The sequence below is a fragment of the Rutidosis leptorrhynchoides genome, chromosome 3, assembly GCF_046630445.1.
Source record: "Rutidosis leptorrhynchoides isolate AG116_Rl617_1_P2 chromosome 3, CSIRO_AGI_Rlap_v1, whole genome shotgun sequence".
NCBI lineage: Eukaryota > Viridiplantae > Streptophyta > Magnoliopsida > Asterales > Asteraceae > Rutidosis > Rutidosis leptorrhynchoides.
This window is the reverse complement of record NC_092335.1, coordinates 83,832,369-83,847,960: the sequence shown is the minus strand read 5'-3', so window position 1 is coordinate 83,847,960 and position 15,592 is coordinate 83,832,369. Positions and strand designations below refer to the sequence as shown.

The following is a 15,592-nucleotide window of genomic DNA, read 5'->3' as shown; positions in this document are numbered from 1 at the left end:
TTTAAACGTTTCTCCGGCTAGATTTATTTCACAATCACGACAAATTTTATCGGCTTTGATTAGTTTACCATTAGCTAACTCAATCAAGTACTTAGCATGTAGAGGTAATGATGAACAATTCAATTTAGTGTAAAAATTTATACACACGTAACTTCTATCGGCGCCAGTATCAAATAAAATAGATGCTGATAAGTTATTGATGGTAAACGTACCCGTAACAAGCTCCGGGTCTTCACGTGCCTCTCTAGCATTAATAACAAACGCTCTTCCACGTGCAGGTCCGCCATTCTTTTCTGGATTCGGGCACTGACTCTTATAATGACCTTGTTTTCCACACCCAAAACAAGTAACGTTAGCCAAAGCAGTTCTATTTGCGTTGGTGGCAGGAGTCTTGTTACCATTTGCATTTGTAACGAGAGCCTTACAATCTTCAGCAAGATGTCCCTGTCTATTGCATTTGGTGCACAACACACTGCAGTAACCAAAATGATGTTTGTGACAACGGTTGCATAAAGGACTTTGTCCTTTGTAACCAAAGCCTGAACCGCTACCCGCACCTTTCGTGGTTTCTTGTTTCTTATAAGGTTGTTGTTGGTTACCTCGATCATAACCTCCATTCCACTTTTTCTTGTTCCCCAATACCTTCACCTCAGTATTGAATGCTTTCTTGTCCAAAATGACCTGATCCATTAACTCGTTCGCCATGGTTATAGCTTCATGAATTGTCTTAGGTTTCGACGCCGTAACGTTTGCCTTGACCTTTTTGGGCAAACCACCTTTGTACATTTCAATCTTCCGTGCTTCGGTTGGAACCAATTCAGGACATAGTAAAACCAATTCCATGAATCGCTGATTGTAGTTGGTGATTTCAGTACCAACCACCTTCAAACTTCGTAACTCATCTTCTAACTTAATAACCTCATTCCTTGGACAATACTCGGTGATTATCATTGCTTTGAATTCTTCCCATGGAGTATCATAAGCTACATCTCCTCCTACCGCCTTCACATAATTCTTCCACCATGTGAGTGCACTATCTTGTAAAGTGCACGATGCAAACTTGGTCATGTCTTTTTCATCACAACCACTGATTTTAAACACCGTCTCCATCTTTTCTATCCATCGGGTTAAACCGATCGGTCCTTCCGTTCCACTGAATGATGATGGCTTGCAAGCTTGGAACGTCTTGTAGGAGCATCCTACACGAGGATTTGGATTAACTGCAGCAGCTCTTGCAGCCTCAACCCATAGCATTCTATCGTTCACTCGCTGGTTGATGAGTTCCTCGAGTTCTTGTTCCGTCATTCGATTCAATCGCGCCATTTCCTAATGAAAGAAAATAATTATTCACATGGAATATTATAGATGTAGTGTGTATTTATAGTACATTTATAGCTTGTTAATAATATGAACCAGGTATTATTATAAAAGCCTTTTCTTCTTATTAGCGTTTTATAATTATATCTTGGGTAGTACCTACCCGTTAATGTTCATACTTAATAGCTTAGTACAGAATCAATTACTACAATCTAAATAATACTTAACCATGGAAAATTATTGCATTTCATACTTCGCTATTTTACATATGCTTACATCAAACTTTAAACAAACCACACTAATATTATTATACAAAACATTATGTGATTCCATGGTTTAATACGGCAGCGCATCATTTGGTCTATTTCCCAAAACATTTATGTCCAGGGAATCCCCCAACGCGAATCCTAGCTGTCTCCCTACGTTTTGGCTGAGGTGCCGAAGAACTAGATGCGGGGATAGCACTAATAGGAATAGCGGGGATAGGGGTAGTAGTGTTTAGTGGAATTGGTGCCACTTCATTCTCATTAAACTCGGGATTTGGATTTTCTAATTCACTAGCTTTTCGTTTCTTTCCTAGTTCGAACTCGTCTTTTGTAATTTCCTGTATTTCTTCCTCGGGTTCACTTTCCTCCTCTGGTTCACTTTCCTCCTCTGGTTCACTTTCCTCCTCGGGTTCACTTTCCTCCTCGGGTTCACTTTCCGATATTTCTATAGTTGGTTCATCCGGAAATTGTGAGTCTTCCCCAAAAATACCACTTTCGTCATCGGATATGTTAATGACTGAAACACAATCTGAAGGTTCTGATTCGGAGTCGCTGAATGTGATAATAAGTTTCGAGCCCGACATCTATCACATAACAACTAACCCATTAGTACTTACATAATATTTACATATAAATTTTTAACCAACAGTGATAAGCAATGGTTTTTAAAATCAGACCCGGTCAAAGTCCAGACTTTACTAATGTATCCTAACGACTTCTTGGTTAGACACACTAATGCAAACCTGGTTCGCTAAGACCAACGCTCTGATACCACATGTCATAACCCGTCCTTAACCATAAGAACGCGTTAGATAACGTATGATTTCATTGCGAGGTATTGACCTCTATATGAGACATTTTTGAAAGAAAACTGCATATATTATACATTACAAACCATAACCATTATTTTTGTTACAAGCTTAAGACAATAAAAAGAAGATTAACGTTTAGCGATAATCTTCGACTTACAAACTTTACAAATGATGACAACAACACGGTTTCTAGCATATTTTACAATACAACATCTCGGATATGCAGTTTTATTTTTTGACACAAACATGCGTACGCAAGATCCTGGTTAGATCCAACATGATGCAGCGGAAGCTTTAGAAATCACCTGAGAATAGACATGTTTTAAAAAGGTCAACATAAAGTTGGTGAGATATAGGTTTAGTGCCGGCAGCAATATATATATATAGACCACAAGATTTCGTATATAAACAGTTTAATAAAAGTATTCTAAGTGGTTGAGCACTCGGTAACCATACTTAACATTTTCACGTCGCATATTCCCTTTAATATGAAATCTTACTACACCGTACCAAGTGTAGTCACAAAACGAAGTACTGTGCAACCGTTGAATACTGGTCGTCCAGTCCGGTTGGGGTTGTCAGGCCCGATAGATCTATCAACAGGATTCGCGTTTACAATACCGCTGTAAATATTAGTTACCAAGCTACAGGGAAGTATGCCAGTGGTACAACTCAACGTAGAACATATTTTTCAGTTACTTGTGTCCATATCGTAAAACATAAAATACATGTATTTTCATCCCGAAATATTTAGAGTTTAAAAGTGGGACTATATACTCACGGTTGTCTTTGAAGATATAGATAATTGACTTGGTCTCCCGTTTGATATCACGAACCTATCCATATATAATATATCAATATGTTTTCATTTTTAAACAAACGTTATAAATATATACTTGTTATACTTTTAATACTTTGAATAATTCCTTAGTCCGTAGTTAGCAGTCCGATGTTAGTAATTCAATTTTAATGGTTCATTTTTAGATGTTTAATATACCCGCAATGAAATAAATAAAACCCCCAACGAAATCAATAAAACCCCATCATATATGTATTGGTCGAGATTAATCTTGACCCATGGTACCGGTGTTGTCAAATGACGTGTTGCGTACAATCATGGGATCTTATGATTAATCTTCTCGTATTGTTTACGGGTGATCCTGAACCATATAAAATTGAATTATAAGTACATATATATAAAATATCATGTTATCTTAGAAATATGTGATTTATATCATTTTTTTCCAATTGATCCCGTAGTTGAAATGATCTAGGATAACCAATTTTGTTTCGGTCATAGTTTCTTCGTTACAAATCCGTTTTCGTTGATTCAAATTGCCATCTTCTTGGATCGAGTTCTTCTTTAAGACTATGGACTGTAAATACCTTGGTTTGTATTTAAAATCATACGGCATAAGTGAAACATTAGTGAAACATATGAAGTTAAACATTTTTGTTACAACAAAATCATTTAATGACCATTTTTCTAAAAATACTTATACTTTGAAAAACCAAGTTTTACCTTGTTAAATTAGCATATACATAAGTTATATTACAGGTCTTGAAGTATTTTAAAAGTTAAGTTAGAAGGATCTATTTAGTTTGCAAACAAGTTTGAAAAACATTCAAACTATGTTCTTGTTGTTAAACTTTTGTACCACAAAATAAGATAGCTATATATATATGAATTGAATAAGGTTATGAACATAGATTCTACCTCAAGTTCCTTGGATAAGTTTGCTGTAAAAGAGGAGTAAGAAGCTAGAATCAAAAGGGTGATAGAAGTGGATGAAAGATTGGAAGTAAGTTGGTGTTCTTGGAGGGTTTTCTTGAAATGTTTTTGTATGGTTTTCTTATGGTGTTTTAGTATGGTTTTTGAAGCTAGATCTTTATGGAATTTTGCTGGGTTGTTATGGAGTTTAGAGAGTAAGAAAGAGTGTGTGTTTTTAGTTAAGAGATTGAAGTAAAAATGAATCAAAAATGATGATACATATATACTCCTAAAAATGTGATCTTTAAGGATAACATGACAAAATTCTAGTTTGTATTTTTGTAATTAGTCTTGCAATGATTCAAAAGTAATTACCTAGCTCTAAGGGCATGAATAATGGCTGGTTAGGTGGTGATTTTGATGTGTATTTACTATTAGTAAATACGTATAGGAGCTATGTATGATACGAGTACAAATACTCTAAATATACGTATAGAAATTTTGTGAAAAATGGAATGAGGATTCAAATATAGCTATCTTTTGTGAATATACTTATATGGTTTTATGTATTTAAGTCTTTAAAAGTGATTAAATACATTACTTATACAATATATGTATAAACATTATATGTCTTAAGTATTTATGTCAAATAACGTTACGTATAGTTATCGTTTTGAAAACTTAAGTTAGTAGTTTCAAAATACACATATAACTTGTTGTTATTAATACAAAATGAGATATTAAAACATTTATTAATCATGTTAAATATGTATATATACATTTATATACACAAACGTATAATTATCATATATTGTATAGTTCGTGATATCATCGGTCAAACTAGACGGTCAAACGTTGTGTAAAACTCTTTTCGGAAATATAAATCTCGACAATTTGGATTGCTTATCATGTTGGCAAGGTTTAATTTATGTAAATATTAATCTTATAAGTATAGTATGATCGAAAAAGTGCGGGTCGTTACATGTTCCTTTTAAGAAAGTTGCTTCTTTTATCGTTGGAGACAAAAAAAATTAGCACAATGGTGGCCTATGTGGGTCCTACTGTTTGAGCGCATTGTACAAGTCGGTAAAGCGTGGTGGGTGTTATTATTCAGTATTTTTGATGTTAGTGATGGGATAAATAATAATTTAAAATATAGGTATAAAGTGTGGGGTTCGATTTGTATTTTAATGGAAGTTAGAGGGTTAAGTTTGTGAAAAGTGAAAAATTAAATAGTACTATTAATAACAAATAAGACAAATGTTATCTATTAGTTATATTGGTAAAAAATAATAATAAACTTATATATTATATTTATAGTGAAATGATTTAGAGAGAACTAAGGGTGAGAGAACTCATAGAACTCATAGATTGAACTTCAATCTATGTGCAGATTGAGTTTCAATTTACGCGCAAATTGAACTTCAGTTTGTGAAAAAAAAAATTAATCTTAAAAAAAAATTCAATCTGTAAAAAAAATAATAAAAAAAAATCTAAAAAAAGACTTCTCAATCTGCATAAAAAAAATTAATCATAGATCCCCACCCTATATTTATATTTATATCATGTGAATTCTCTAAATTTTCTGCTCGGTTAACTATAGATTCTCACCCTATATTTATATTTATATTATATATTATATGTATGTATATTATATGTACTGTGATAGGATCAAGAGGGAAGTAACCAATCGGGGGAAAGTGGGGGGAAGCAAATTTTTTTTTTTTTCGTTTTTTGAAAAAACTTTGTTCACGAACATTATAGATTGGATGAAAATAAGAACATTTAGAAAAGACACTTCGTGATGAATGTTATTATTTTGGCGAAAAAATGCTCGAAGAAGTAATATATAACAATTATCGTGTTTTTCGAGCGTATGTTGAGGTTTTAGATATTAGGGTTTAGATATTAGGGTTTATAGGGTTTAGATATTAGGGTTTAGAAATTTAGGGTTTAGGGTTTTGATTTAGGATTTAGATTGAGTTTTTAACACGAACGGTTTAGAGTTTAGGGTTTAGGGTTTAGGGTTTGGTGTTTTGAGTTTATGGAATAAACCCAAAACACCAAACCCAAAACCTTAAACCCTAAACTCTAAATCGGGCTAAATTTTACTTCACAAAACATGAAGAAAAAAAAAATGTTAACATTCTTCACGAACAATATTATCTTGAATGTTATTTTTGTCGATCGTTTTCTCGCAAAAATAATAACATTCATCACGAAGTGTCTTTTCTAAATGTTCTTATTTTCATTCAATCTATAATGTTCGTGAACAAAGTTTTTTCAAAAACGAAAAAAAAAAAATTTTATTTTCCCCGATTTGTTACTTCCCAATTGATCCGGTCTTTATATGTATTTATATTTATATTTATATTCATGTTTATGTTTATGCAGAAAAATGAACTTATTTATTACCCATTCATTTGGTCCTTGTTGTTCTTGTTTTTCTTCCCACAAACAGCTTTTTTTTTTCTTCTTGTTTTTTACGCAGATAACATAAATTCATACACCACCTTGGTTGATAATCGCAATAAGCCCTAAAACAATTTCTTCTCAATTCTTCTACTTTTAATTCGTTCTCTACAAATTATTGCAAATTCAAATACAATTCTAACCGAAAAGATGAACGGCGGCGTAAACGTCAAACAGAAAAAGATTAGCGGGCCCACAAATCCAATGGTAACGCCGTTACTTACAGATCTTTATCAGTTCACCATGGCTTATGCTTATTGGAAAGCCGGCAAACATAACGACCGTGCTGTGTTAGTTTCAATTCCCTCCCTTCTTATTTTTTCTTCAATTATTGTATTTAATTTTAATTTTAATTTGAAGTAGGACTAATTCTGTGTTTATAGGTTAAACTCACTTAATGTAATTAATGGACATGCTGATAAACCCCATATTTCATACTCTGATCATATTCATTTTAGGTTTAATAGAATAGAATTGTATTTCAGAAATAAATTTTTTAACCATTTGATGCACACATATGTGTTGTTGTATTGCAGCTATAGCCTATAGTTATATGTTATGCTTAATTAATGCTAATGCTAATGCTTTAATACTATATATTGACTGAAAGCCTAATGTGAATTATGTACACAATCATTTTTGTTATGTGTTATATTGTACAACACTGTAAAGCATGATTGGTTGTGTACATAACAAAAATGGTTTGTGTACATATCACTCCTCTTATATAATTGAGTAATTGGATTACGTTTAATAATTTCGGTTGTATTTCAGGTTTGACTTATATTTTCGAAGGAATCCGTTTGGCGGCGAGTATACTGTTTTTGCAGGCCTTGAAGAGTGCATAAGGTTCATTGCTAATTTTAAATTATCGAAGGACGAGATTGATTTTGTTCGGGAATGTTTATCTCCTACGTGTGAGGTAAGTATTAACTCAACAAAATCTCAAATAATGTTATTAAATGAGTTGAATCTAATAGAATCTTAGTTAAGTTGATTTAATAGTTTTTTTTTCTGTTGACTTTAGGATGCCTTCTTTGATTATCTTGGAGGAATAGATTGTTCTGATGTTGAAGTATATGCTATTGCTGAGGGATCTGTTGTATTTCCTAAAGTACCCTTGATGAGAATCGAAGGTCCTGTAGCTGTGAGTGTTGTGAACTCGTTCTTTGTCTATTTTAAACGATATATTCGATTTGTTTAATAATCCGGACTCTTAAAGCGTACTTATTGTTTTTTTATAGGTGGTTCAATTATTAGAAACTCCTTTTGTGAATCTTATAAATTTTGCTTCTCTAGTAACTACAAATGCTGCAAGGCATCGTTTTGTTGCTGGCGGATCTAAACTACTTCTTGAATTTGGGCTTCGAAGGGCACAGGTTTTAGACATTTCTGTTTAAATTTTATCAAGAAAATATAAAGTATATTTATTTTTCATTTTTTATATTAATTCTTACATATGTAGGGCCCGGATGGTGGTGTAGGGGCATCAAGGTATTGCTACATGGGAGGATTCGATGCAACCAGGTGACTCCATTTTGACCACATATGTTGCATTTAGATGCTACTAAGAATCTTCTTTTTTTTTTTAATCGTCTTGTATATTGATAGCAATTGTGCAGCTGGAAAGTTATTCGGAATACCACTCCGTGGGACCCATTCTCATGCTTTTGTTAGCTCATTCACGGTTAGTGTTAATACCTTTCCATTTGTTCAGTAAAGATCGATTTTCATGTATTATTTTTGTTTAGCTTATGATATTTAATTTGTTGATATTTAGGGACCTGATGAGATTACAGATAAGTCTCTACAGAGTCGTGATAAGTTGAGAGTATGCACGGATTTTGTTAGTCTCACACAAACTTGGTTGGGAAAGTTGAAGGTGTAGTTGTATTCTCATCGATACCAATATTTAGTGTTTGTTTTAGTTATAACTTATAACAGTTAATCTTTTATTGTTAAATAAGTGTATATGCTTCGAATCATATAACCGATGAATTTTGCGTTTCAGCGGTTAAGTTCATCAGAGGGCGTTTTTGGTGAGACTAACCAAAGTGAGTTAGCAGCTTTTGTTTCATACGCCTTAGCATTTCCCGATAACTTTTTGGCTCTTGTGGACACATACGATGTAAGTCACATAATTCCTATGAGTTTTAAAATATTTATGTGTTTACATATTTATAGTTTAGCGCGTTCCATTGTTGGTTACATAATATGATCCTTTTGGTTCCGCACAATCAGGTAACGCGAAGTGGTGTTCCTAATTTTTGCGCTGTTGCTTTAGCACTAAATGATTTGGGGTATGTTTTTTAACGTGTCACTTATATCACTTTTTCAACGCAAGTGCTTGTTTTTTTAATTGTTATTGTCTAATGTTTTTTTAAGGTATAAAGCAAAGGGGATTCGTTTAGACTCGGGTGACCTTGCTTATTTGTCATGTGAAGCCAGAAAGTTTTTTCAAACAATTGAAAAAGAATTTCAAGTTCCTGGTTTCGGAAAGACTAATATTACCGCAAGTAATGACCTTAATGAGGAAACTTTAGATGCCTTAAACAAACAAGTGAGTTATCATGCATCCAAAATTTATTAAATCTTTAAATATGTGAAGTTTTAAGGTTTATTTGTGTTATTTCGTTTTGGTCAGGGCCACGAGGTTGACTCTTTCGGAATTGGAACCAATTTGGTTACATGTTTTGCTCAACCTGCTCTAGGTTGCGTGTTCAAGCTTGTTGAGATAAATAACCAGCCCCGTATAAAACTCTCGGAAGATGTATCAAAGGTTTGGAAACACTAATTTATGTTCCTTTCCAAAAATAAATTAATAAATAATTATATTTTTCCGTTGCATTGTGAAGTTATTTAATGGATGCTTTATTTTTAGGTCTCCATTCCATGTAAAAAGCGGTCATTCAGATTGTATGGAAAGGAAGGTTATGCTCTTGTAGACATAATGTCAGGGGAAAATGAACCACCTCCACAGGTAATTAATTAATTAATTATTATTATTTTTTTTATTTTTTTTATTTTTTTTATTTTTTATTATTTTTTATTTTTACATTGTGCATTGAATTGTTGAATTTAAAGTTATAAAGGGAAAGTGTTAATATGTTGCACCTACTTGTTTAAGCACAGGAGGGGCAACGGATTTTGTGCCGACACCCATTTAATGAATCGAAGAGAGCTTATGTGGTGCCACAGCGTGTTGAGGAGCTTATGAAGTGTTATTGGCCTGGAAGCGCAGGTAAAAATTGAGCCTTTTATGTTATTTAGATTGTTTATAACTTTTGGTCAACCCGATATATATATACACGTACAGTGTGATTAATATGCATATAAATATAAATATGTGAAGACAAAGCTAGAGAAGAATTGCCAACACTAAAGCAGATAAGAGATCATTGTATGAAGCAACTGGAGCAAATGCGAACGGATCACATGAGGAGATTGAATCCAACACCCTACAAGGTATGCTATATTCAATGCAAGTATTAGAAAAATGAATCTTTATAAACAAAAGCATTGACTTTCGTAATGATTTTCGTGTGCAGGTTAGTGTAAGCACAAAGTTGTATGAGTTCATTCATTTTCTATGGCTCAATGAAGCACCTGTTGGAGAGCTGCAGTGAGGATGTGCATGCAATGCAAATACACACATCACATAGGCATTCATGATATATTTATTTAAACAGATAATTTTTGTTTTTTCTCTTACAGATTTTTTGGTTTGCTATGTTTCAATTTGCTTATATATATATATCATACAATCAATCAATAAAGGTTTCAGGTTATGAAATACAGCTTTACATTGTTTGTTGATATTTGATGTGTACATTTTGCACCTAAAACATTAACGAAGAAGGATGTACATCTTAGCATATTAGTAATATGAATTTAACCGGACGGAGCTTGTGATGTTATAGGTGCTGCAAGTGCTGATGATGCTGACGGTACTGTTGATGCTGCTGGTAAAACAAGTCTAGCTTGTAAATCACACACCATTCTTGTCAGGGTTTCTACTCTTTCTTCTATCATTTTGGTTCACTCATCTGATTTATGGTTAGGGCTAGAATAGATAATCTTTAAGACTTTAGAGATTACATAATCGCCGCGGAATATTCTCGAATGAAGTTATTAATCAATACTTCATCGGTTAGTGTTGTTAGTACTCCTTGGTATCTATGGTGCATGTGACGTTGATGCTTGAGGTACAGATTGTGATGTTGAGGTGTGGGATGCGGGTGTTACTATTGGTGGTGGTGATGGTACTGTTGGTGTTGCTGATGGTGATATTGTTGCTGCCGGTGCTTGTAACCTTTGCACCATATTCTCCAAAGCCACTACCCGAGTGCGAAGCTCGTTGACTTCTTCTATTACATCGGGGTGATTGTCGGTTCGGACGAGTGGATGAATAAGATCTAGAATGTGAGATAGTATATAATCGTGACGAGATACTCTGGAAATGAGAGAGAAAATGGTGTCTCGAATAGGTTCGCCGGTAAGTGCTTCAGGTTCATCGCCAAGAGGGCAATGTGGTGGATGGAAGGGATCACCTTCTTCTTGTCTCCAGTGATTAAGTAGACTACGAACCCATCCCCAATTCATCCAAAATAGGTGATGGCTGATTGGTTGATCGATTCCGGTCACACTGCTTTCGGAGCTCGAGTGAAACTCCATAATACGTTTTTACAGGGATGAGATGCATGTTTTTTTTACAAATGTTTTACGTGTTTGGCACAAGTAACTTACTAAGAATATACATATGAGTTCAGATCAAAAATCCCTTAGCTTGATTATATTAATTACTTTGTAAGCTCGACTTATAGGGACGGTACCGTTAGGTTTGACAAACCTCACCGCAACGTTAAACAGGTGCTTATGTAGTTGTTACACGTACACTTGATCGGTGTATCGCCAGTATAGGGTAAACTAAAGACGTGTGCTCGGCTCACGCAAAGGTTAAAGCTTTATAATCAAGTGCTCATGATAAGTGTATATTATTACGAAGTTTTTTAGAAATCTCGTGGCCTAAGTTACGATGAATGTTACTTAAACATGATGTTTACAAACTTGAAACTAGACATGGTATTGTCTACAAACAGATGAAACGAAAAGAACTTTTTGATGTCACTCACAGTTGAAACTTGACATCTTACAAACAGTTTATTACTTAGCATTTGCTATACGCAAACTTTTGAGATTAAACCTTAGCGGTTTATTTAGATAAATGATTTTGAGAAATGATTTTCGACAAACGATATATGGAAACTGTTTTATGAAACATACAAGAACTATTTACTCAAACATGTAGATTCACTCAACTTTATGTTGATCCGTTTTGCATGTTTTATCTCAAGTATTAGTTGCTTCCGCTGTAGAACATTGCTGTTATATAGAAGTCAAGTCAAGCATTGGGACCAGAGTTAATACGCCGTTAGTGGATTCTGATGGGGTATTACATGGTGGGATACCCTGGAAATGAGGGTGAAAATAGTGTTCCGAACGGGTTCGCCGGTAAGCGCTTCAGGTTCTTCACCAATAGCACAATTTGGTGGGTGAAAAGGATCACCTTCTTCACTTCTCCATTGATTAAGTAGACTACGAACCCACCCCCAATTCATCCAGAAAAGGTGATGACTAATTGGTTAGTTCATTCCGGTTACGCTGCCATTGGAGCTTGAGGAGTTCGAGGAATCAAGTGAGAAATCCATATTATCTGATCGGAATAAGGGTTTTTGTTATGAGATGAGCGTTGAATATTGAATGATATATTTGTCTTCTTGATATACGTATATATAGCAAAAAGATTTTCGTAATTTACGGAGGAAATTTAGGAAAAGTGTTAGACAAAGTCTATTAAGATAGATATGATAAGATATGATAAGATATGATGTGTCTATACTCCAATAATAGCAATATGACGTGTCGAGATCATAAAATGATAAGTATGTAATTTGATAATCTTCGATTAAAGACTTTCAATTCGCAATGGCCTATTCAGGTCTAGGGGCTTGAGCTATAGGATCCTTTAAATCGGTAATCCAAACCTTCCATTCTAGAGTTTCGTAGACGCCATCCGTCAAGAAAATTCAATGATCAAAAATAACGAGAAATCAAAGATTTAAAAGTAATGAATATGAGTAGTGATGACATTATAATGTCTTTGAGATTCTCGATAACTCAATGACATTTTCTGGTTCGCAAACCGTTGCATAAAGGCATAAAGCATATAGATACGTGATATAACAAGGAGGTTATATACGTTTAAGTATGAATAGTAACAAATATCGGAGTTTCAAAAATCATGTATAATATTTCATGTAATACATATGTAATACACAAAACCATGATAGATGACATAGGAATGTCGAGAACGGTGTCGCATTTAAATGTGGTGGCAGAATTTAATAGTACTTAGGAGAATGAGCAGAGTTCTTAGATTGTCTCAGCATTCTAAGATAAGTAAAGTTTCTAAAGTATAGTGTAGTATTTAACAATTAAAGGTAACAATTAAAGGCACTATAGTCAAGAAAAGTTGTAGTCCTACATTGCTAAGGTACTTAATTGTATAAGGCACACTTAAAATGCAATCCTGGTTCTCTACAACAGCCTGCTCTGATACCAATCTGTCACACCCCAAAAATGGACCAGGGGTAATTGTGACCAATTATATCATAACACAGTTGTATAAACGAGAACGACTCTATATGAGACTTTTTAAATAAAACCTTTGTTAATAAAACAGCGAAAGCAGTAATAAATGTTTACATTACTATTAAAATGTAAAATAAATGTTTATGAACTAAAATATAATATGCGATGTCGACTCCATGCAAGCATCAAATCTATCATCACAAAGTTGCAAACAGCTAGCTCAATCATCACCTAAGACAAAACATGTTTAAAGTGTCAACCAAAAAGGTTGAGTGAAATTCATAGGTTTATAAATAATATCTAAAGTTTTAGACCACAAGATTTGGTTTAAAGTTGATCAATATAGATATATCAATCTAAAAGTGTTGCTGCAGTTTGTAATATCGCTACTAAACAATTTACCCTATGACACCATGTACTGTCAGTGTCGTGGAATCATTATTATGTAACCAAAGACCAACGGTCGAATGGTTAGAGACATTACTCTCAATAGGCCTACTCACAATAATTAAGTTTGCATTTAAACATAGCAATTGACGATATTACGGTAGGGATTTATCATGAATCAAAGCATGGCAGCATAGTTAACAATTTAGTACTTGTGTCTAAGCGTAAAACAGTTATAAAGCAAGCATGTGTCTCACCCCAAAAGTTATAAAAACAGTTATGAAGTAGTAAAAAGTGGGGCTATGAAGTTCACCTTAGTAGCAAGTAAGTCTTTCCACACAAAGAAGAATGAACGGAGTAAGTGATCGGAGATCTTAACCTAGAGATATAATCTTTGATTAGTTAATATCTAACAGACATAAAGTTTGTTTATTAATATAGCAACTATATTAACAGTGACGGTTTTCGAGAAAAGTTCCTATTTCTCAAAAGTTTCTATATTTAGAAACCTACTATTTATGGAAAGCTTCCACACATAGTAAGCTTCTATTTTAAGAAGTTCGGGTTATAATTCTTAACAAAGATATTGTACAATCTCGCCCAAACTTCGTTGCTAACATGCAAGTCACTCGAATGATCTATTATTACCGAGCGGCCCAGGATCTCTTGACCAGAATCTAAGTCTTGGCATTCGAGATCCACAAGCGTCCCATAATGGTAACAAGGATCACCTTATTCCACAAGTAGCGGTGATGTTTGTATAAAGTGAACGTTATCTTTTAATTATAACCTTCACGTTATATGTGTATACACACAACGAATTATTAATGTACTTAATAATTATATATGTGATAATATAACCTAAGTATTATTTAATATTTAGTTATACCTTAGTATGTCTTATATATATTAAATATAATTACCTTTAAATAAATACCTAAATTACTTCAAAGATAATAGTGTTTTATTAATCAAACATTATCCAAAAAAGTCTAAATACTTAATTAAATATCTACAAATTATATACATAATTTTTATAGTCTTATTTAATCATATAAATCAGTAAAAAATTTTAAGAAAATATTTTTATTATATTTTGTATTTATTTTTGTTTTTACCCTTAATTTATTCACAAAACAAGTTTAATTCTACATAATTACTAAATAAACCTAAAAACTTATTTTTATAATTTTTATAAGTTTTTATCAGTCTAATAACCTGTAGAAAAAATATTTAAAAAAATATTTTTATTATTTTATATTTATTCTTAATTTACCTTCGAATTACATAATAATAGAGTTTAATTATATAATAATTACCAATTCGACCCAAGTAATTATTTTTATAATTTTTTCCAGATCTATATAAGTTTTATAAACTCAGAAAAAATTAAATATATTTTATTTTTTATTAAAAATATTTATTACGAATTTTACATTGTATTTACGTTTAAATACTACATAATTCGTATTTAATTATAAATAATATTCCATAAATTATCAAAATTATTTTTATACATCATAATACTTATAATACTAATTATAACATATAAACATAATTTATATATATTAATTTGAAATTTATAAAGAATATAAAAAAATAAAAGCAATTCGATAAAAAAATATAGAAAATACCTCAAGTAGTTTCCCAAGTTTGTGAGAGATTTTTTTCAAAGATTTGATACAAATTTTTATGAAATGGAAGTAGGTATTTATAGGAAAAAAATGGTTGGTGAATGAAAAATATATAAATAAAATAAAGGTGCCAATTTTGACAAAAAAAGAAAACATGTTAAAAATGTTTTTAATATATTTTGTCTTTGAAAATATTTAGTCAAAATTCATGGGCTCATTATTTAATTTATAAAAAAAATCTTATTTCTTTTTTTTATAAGCTAAAAATATAAATAATGATTAAAATTACTTATCGTTTAATTAATAATTAAGTTACATATAGTTTTATATATAATACACATT

At 32.5% G+C, this 15,592-nt stretch overlaps 1 protein-coding gene across 1 annotated transcript; it reads left to right on the top strand.

Moving 5' to 3' along the window:
- The first annotated feature begins 6,530 nt into the window (after nt 1-6,530).
- LOC139896419 (nicotinate phosphoribosyltransferase 2-like) lies at nt 6,531-10,371 on the top strand. The gene is made up of 15 exons (XM_071879062.1): nt 6,531-6,868; nt 7,353-7,500; nt 7,606-7,725; nt 7,823-7,957; nt 8,044-8,105; nt 8,190-8,265; nt 8,359-8,460; nt 8,590-8,706; nt 8,820-8,878; nt 8,964-9,138; nt 9,223-9,357; nt 9,460-9,558; nt 9,711-9,819; nt 9,931-10,043; nt 10,127-10,371. Exons 1-15 carry the CDS (start codon nt 6,729-6,731, stop codon nt 10,202-10,204), a joined length of 1,668 nt encoding a protein of 555 aa, XP_071735163.1. The 5' UTR covers nt 6,531-6,728; the 3' UTR covers nt 10,205-10,371.
- The last annotated feature ends 5,221 nt before the right edge of the window (nt 10,372-15,592 follow it).

Excerpts from the sequence above, each read along its gene's own strand:
- LOC139896419 (XM_071879062.1), top strand. The coding sequence starts at position 6,729 with ATGAACGGCGGCGTAAACGTCAAACAGAAAAAGATTAGCGGGCCCACA. Across the intron at positions 8,266-8,358 it reads CTTTTGTTAGCTCATTCACG|GGACCTGATGAGATTACAGA; the intron begins GTTAGTGTTAAT and ends GTTGATATTTAG. Across the intron at positions 9,358-9,459 it reads TCTCGGAAGATGTATCAAAG|GTCTCCATTCCATGTAAAAA; the intron begins GTTTGGAAACAC and ends CTTTATTTTTAG.